At 42.2% G+C, this 5,550-nt stretch overlaps 1 protein-coding gene across 1 annotated transcript in view; it reads left to right on the top strand.

The window, feature by feature from the left end:
• LOC102042725 (myocardial zonula adherens protein) overlaps nucleotides 1-5,550 on the top strand; it is a 52,270-nt gene that overhangs the window by 10,230 nt on the left and 36,490 nt on the right. The window contains exon 3 of the mRNA XM_031055903.1: nucleotides 3,850-4,008. Within this exon, the coding sequence (XP_030911763.1) occupies nucleotides 3,850-4,008 (159 nt within the window). The remainder of the gene's footprint in view (nucleotides 1-3,849; nucleotides 4,009-5,550) is intronic.

The following is a 5,550-nucleotide window of genomic DNA, read 5'->3' on the forward strand; positions in this document are numbered from 1 at the left end:
AACAGGTAAAAGATAACTGGATGTTTTAGAAACGTCTGGAATGTGGCGGTTAATGGAAAGATAAAGCTTTGCTTGACTGATATAATTCTTGTTTACAGTTTTTTGATGGTGTAGGTAAACAGAAGATCATGAGTCAGGAAAATTTTAAGGCCATAGGGATACTTAACACAGACTTGAGTTAAGCAATACATTAGATGTCCTTTTTTCTCAAAAATATGTGTCTTCTGTGCTTTTGCTTTCAATTTTGGGGCAGGGAGTACAATATATAAGCCTATCTGACTTTCATTTCTAAAACTGGTAGATTAGGAAGCAGATGATCCCCCAGTGTTATTTATGTAATGCAAATAAAACCATGGGCCATAGAAAAAACAGCTAAAAACTTAAATTTAGGGTTTAGGTTTGTAACGTCTTCACCTCTTTCATGCTACTTGTGCTGCCTCCTTGGACAGAGACATAAACAGGATGCATGGTAATTATCAAGACTTTTGCAACCTTGGGGTGTAGGCTTCTGTTTTAAATATTTATTAGGTAAAGACAGTCTGTGTTTCTTTGGTGCATACTGTGTGATCACACCGAGTGCAGCTGTCTGTGGCTGCAGCACAGACAGGACATGTTCCTGCAGGCTGATCATCCTCACCACGTGTCCTTGCTGTCACCTTGGGCTCTCGTAGAACTGACTGTAGGCGCAAAGAAATAGTCACAAACTGGTTAAGCTAAAGAAATATTCACAAACTGGTTAAGCTAACTCTGCCTTTTCAGATCATGAGCTCACATTAGAAGGGATTTGGCTGATATTTTGACCTTAAACAGCAATGGTTGATTAATCTAATGAACCCTTCCATCTGAAAATGCTATTCTGGTTAGCTTTACAGTATTTACTTGCTCCTAAATTCTTCCATGTATTTACTTACACTGTTATCTTCACTGAGATGCCTCACTGCAGATAAGAGTGGAGACCATTGAGGACCTGCTTGGAAAAATATCTGAGTTCTGAGAGTGGGTATGTATGGGACACAGAGGAAAATAATGGGAAGTATTTGACTTTTAAATACTGTTACATAGTTCTTGAGCATGTGGCAAATGCAGGATTTGTGAAAGGAAGCATGGCAGAGAGGATGTATCAGAGGAAGAAGAGAGAACAAGGCAGAAATGGAAAAACAGCGAAGGGAAAATAACAGACAAAGGTGGATAAAGTAGCTTGAGAGGAGGCAGACTGCAGAAGTATACTCAGTGCATGCTTACTGCTGCAGCTCTGTGGAGATATTTGAGAACTGAGCTACTCAGCAAGGCCTCGTTTGGAGGCAAAGCTGTGTTGAAAAAGTAGTCAACAAACAAAGCAACCATCTCAGCCCTGCATTCAGAGGAGTTTTCTGATTGTAACCTTTCTCCTAAGAGAAGACTGCATCAGGTGAGCCGATTTTTGGGGCTTTTTATACAGAACTCTGAAACTACTGGTCACTGAGAAGAAATTCAGAGTCACTAAACAGAAAAGGGTGAGTAGAAGATAAGCATGGCTAGAATGGAACAGCAATGAAAAAGGTTAAGGAAACATGAGAACAGTTCCTTTGTAGCTATTGGCTCACACATCTTTAAAACAAGCAAGAGCTGAAATTTTAACAGGCACTTGTCTGGGGATTGTGATACAAAGGAAGAATAAGGACAGGGTAAAAACAATATCCTGTATTTTAAGTAGCTCATAGAACTGGAACAGTCAACAGATGATGGAGAGTCCTTTAATCCTATGAAAGAGAAGTAACAAAGGCATCTTAGGAGGCTTGTGCACATACAGATAACAGGCAAGTTTAGCATTGTTGCAAGAGACATGTAACCAGTCTGCCTTTGTGTGTACCTAATCCTGCATGTACTGTCCATTATAATGGAAATTTAAGTGTCTGTTCATCTCTGAAATACATATGTAAGTGCCATGGGTGATTCTCCAGCTGCAAACCCATTGGGCTGAATTTGTAGGTCTTTCTTGGGGGGTGGGGGGGCTGGGAGAGGGGGCGTCCTTCAAAGCATTCCTTAGGAATGTTCATAATATTCTAAAAATAAGGATCTTGGTCAGAATTTTTATGCCAGAGCTCTGCAAACAGCACTCTAGACAATTCTGCTAATGTTTCAGAGGCACAAAGGACCTTGGTATTGCTGGTATTCAGCTGTTCACCTCATTAAAAATGGGTGATCATGGGCAAAGGGTATGGATTTATGAATTCTGCGTCTGGTGCCTTGGTAACCTCTAAACAATCAAAGTGATTATTCATTCTGTTATCAGGAAGATGGAAACTTGTGTGTAATCCCTTTTTCCAGATGCAAGGGAGGAGCTGCAATGAACTATGAAAGAAACTGTACAACCCTGGAAGCAAACAAACACAAAATAATTTTGAGTCATGTCCCCATCTGGTTTCTGTATTTCTCTATTTCTAAGTATGAGGTGTAGAACTTCTGTTTGTGCACATCCAAACAGCAAAACAAAACCCCCAATAATACATAATTATGAAACATCTCATTTTGAGGATATGAAGTTTTGCATATAATGTTTTCAAAGTGCAAAATTACATAATGTATAGGTAGGGCTGGTTGCCCAATGTTTTCTTCATTAAGTGGTTTTAAAGCTTTCTTTTCAAATGAAGGCTTACAGCTTTGTTGGTCTATGCCTGAAATATTCTTTATTGGGTGTCTGCTCTGTGATTGTTCCCTGCCCAGCCCTGCACACACACACCCAGAACTTCAGCAACATGCTTAAACTATTAATGATGTGATAAAGAAGAGGGTGTAGGATTTACAGTGTTGAGGAAAATCAGTCAGTGCCATGTGGGAAGGACACAATATAAAACAAATGTCTGTCAATTTTTCTTAATACAAATAAGTTTTCCTGTTAACTTTCCCCCTACCTAAAGTAGTATTTATTCTTATATTGCCAGCATAGTTGTGTTGGTTTGGCTCCTAAAAATTGAGAGTGCTGCTGCTTTAGGCTGCAGATGGTGTCCTCTCTTCACTGTCATGGTAAGGACTGGAGGTCTCTAGGATGGAGATGGATATAAGATGCTGAGCTTTGTCTGTTTAAGCCTCTGTTTGGTGTCAAAGAGGGTATTTAGACGATGCTTAGAATAAAAAAACCAAACAAAACATATTCTAAAGTCAATGTAATAAATATCCTCAAGTGGACCTGTGTCTGGTATATCCAGCATAAGAAGTAAGTTCAGTAAAACAATCTATGCCTCATTTTTCTCTGGAACTGACCTTTCAAACGCAATGTGCAAAGCTTATCAGTAACAGCTGTGTTTCCAAATTCTGCTTTATCTTCAAGAGAAACAGCTATTTTCTCTTTTAAAGAGCACTGCCTAAATGTTTTAATTTCAGTTTCTTAGAACTTTCCATGTTTTTTGAGTAAACTTGTGAATTTTTGTTTCCTGCAGCAGGGAGTTTGGGAAATGAGGGATACTTCTGTGGTTGCAAGAGTTTAGAGAGAACTAGAGACCTGACGGTGTTCTGCAAGAATGCAGAAAAGTAGCATCGGGTGGTGAATGAAAATAAGCCAGTTTAACCTTTTCTTACATTCCTCTACCTCTCCTTGTACAAATAGCCTGTTGTCTCTAGCTGTGCCTACATGACTTCTATTGAAGGCAGTGGTAATTAGACATCTCTGTATTCTTTATCAATTGTAAGTTGGTCATTGTTCTTTCCTAAAACATGAAGGCTGACAGGTTGACTCCAAGATGTTTGGGAGTTAGTGTTCATATGTACTGTTGTGCTTTCACTATAATTGGTGTCTCTCCTGGCCCTAAATTACTGTGGTTTTATTTGTTTTTCTTTTTATTCTAGTACTGATTTTTTTTTTTACATTTTTAGGAGCTCTACCATGTACCAAATGGGATGTCTCCAGGGAAGCTCTCTCATGGGATGGTGTATGGTGTTGTGCACCGAACTGACAACAACCATAAGAGAGAAATGGTGGTTTATGGCTGGTCAGCTGATCAGCTGAAAGAGGAGATGAATTACATTAAAGAAGTGAGTTACACTTTCACCTCAAAATTTGTTAAATACCCTTTCCATATATCCATATCTTTCCATATATGTGGAGCTGTGAGAGTATAATGGGATGACTGATGTCTAGCCCAACATCTCAGTTTGAACTGGGAACCTGCTCTGAAGCTAGAGGCTGGCCTTGGTAGTATCTGAGTTGGGAAAAAAGCATGCTCTATCCCTGGGAACTGTGCTTGCTGATGGAAGAAGCTATGTAAGGAGACACCTGAAAGGATAAAGTCTCTCTCTTCCTCTGCTTCCCCCAACCCCAAAATCCACAGCTTTGAAAAGGCTTCTAAATTAGGTGACATAGTAAAGTCACTTGGGTATATTTTGGGGCGGCCTCAAAATAGTCAGCCTAATAAGGATGTCTTGTACTACTTTCTTTGTGCCTGCTCATTTATCACAGTTGGCAGAAGATCACCTGAAAAACAAAAAATGCATTTCTGATCCTGCTTGAAATTTTTCCCTTCTTGAAACTCAGCATCTCTTTGCCCATTGGTCTTTGGCTCTCAGGCTGTGGCAGTAACACCCTAATTACCTCAGGGCAAATCATCTGACCTCTTTCCATCCACCTTCACCGCCCAGGAGGCTGTTGGTCCGAGCTTATTGTGTCACACTGATTCAAGTGCAAACTGAGTTGATAGAGAAGGGAGGAGCCCTGAGTCAAGGGAGCAGTGTAAAGCACTGTATCAGGTGTGCTCCTTGCCTGCCTGCTCTGTGGCTATCAGCAGTTGCTTCTCTCCCTGGGTACTCCCAGTTTGCCACTCCCGGTGTTCACCACTCTCAAGCTGAGGTTAGGGACCGGCAGGGTCTGTCAGTGCTGCGGTGCTGCTGAGGCACACAAGCTGCCTTGGCTGCTGTTTTCCTGCCTAGGTATTTTCTGTGGCCTGCTGGGGTGGTGTCAAGGGACAGGTGAATAGGCACACAGCAGGGCCAGCTCCCCAAACTGCACTGTCTGTGGTACCTGGGGATTGCTTGGGCTGGGACCATCTCCCTGCCCTTGTCTGTCCTTTATGGAGGGACACATCACACCAGGTGAACTACATGTCTTGCTTGTGCATTCAGGGTAATGATGGTTTCAGGAAAAAGTGGGAAAGACAGGGGAGGAGACGTGCTGGCTTTTGCTCTTCTGTCTTCTGGTGTTCAGCTCTGCTACTTTGTGATCTTTGGTCTGCTAGAGTAGTGTTGTCTTTAAAAGCAGAGTTTTAAACAAGAGTCCTCAGCTTGTGCCATGTATTTGCTGACTCAGATAGACCAAAAATGATGGGCCATGTCAGAGCTGCTGACAGCTTCCTCTGCCTGAGTCAAATTTGCATCTTGCAGGAGGGTGTGTACCTGTGCTTGTGCATGGGGAGGCACAGGGTGAGTGGTGCTTTCCTGAAGTGCCGGGCAGGAGTCAGCTCCCTCCCCTCCTCCCCATCCCAAAGGGAGCCCGTGGGTAGGGAGCACTCCCTGCATAGCTCTGGTGGCCAGTGCCCCTCTTTCTGGGAGGCCGTGGGGGGATTCTGTGCAGAGCTGCTAAAA

This window comes from Geospiza fortis, unplaced genomic scaffold (genome assembly GCF_000277835.1).
Source record: "Geospiza fortis unplaced genomic scaffold, GeoFor_1.0 scaffold171, whole genome shotgun sequence".
In the NCBI taxonomy this organism is placed as follows: domain Eukaryota; kingdom Metazoa; phylum Chordata; class Aves; order Passeriformes; family Thraupidae; genus Geospiza; species Geospiza fortis.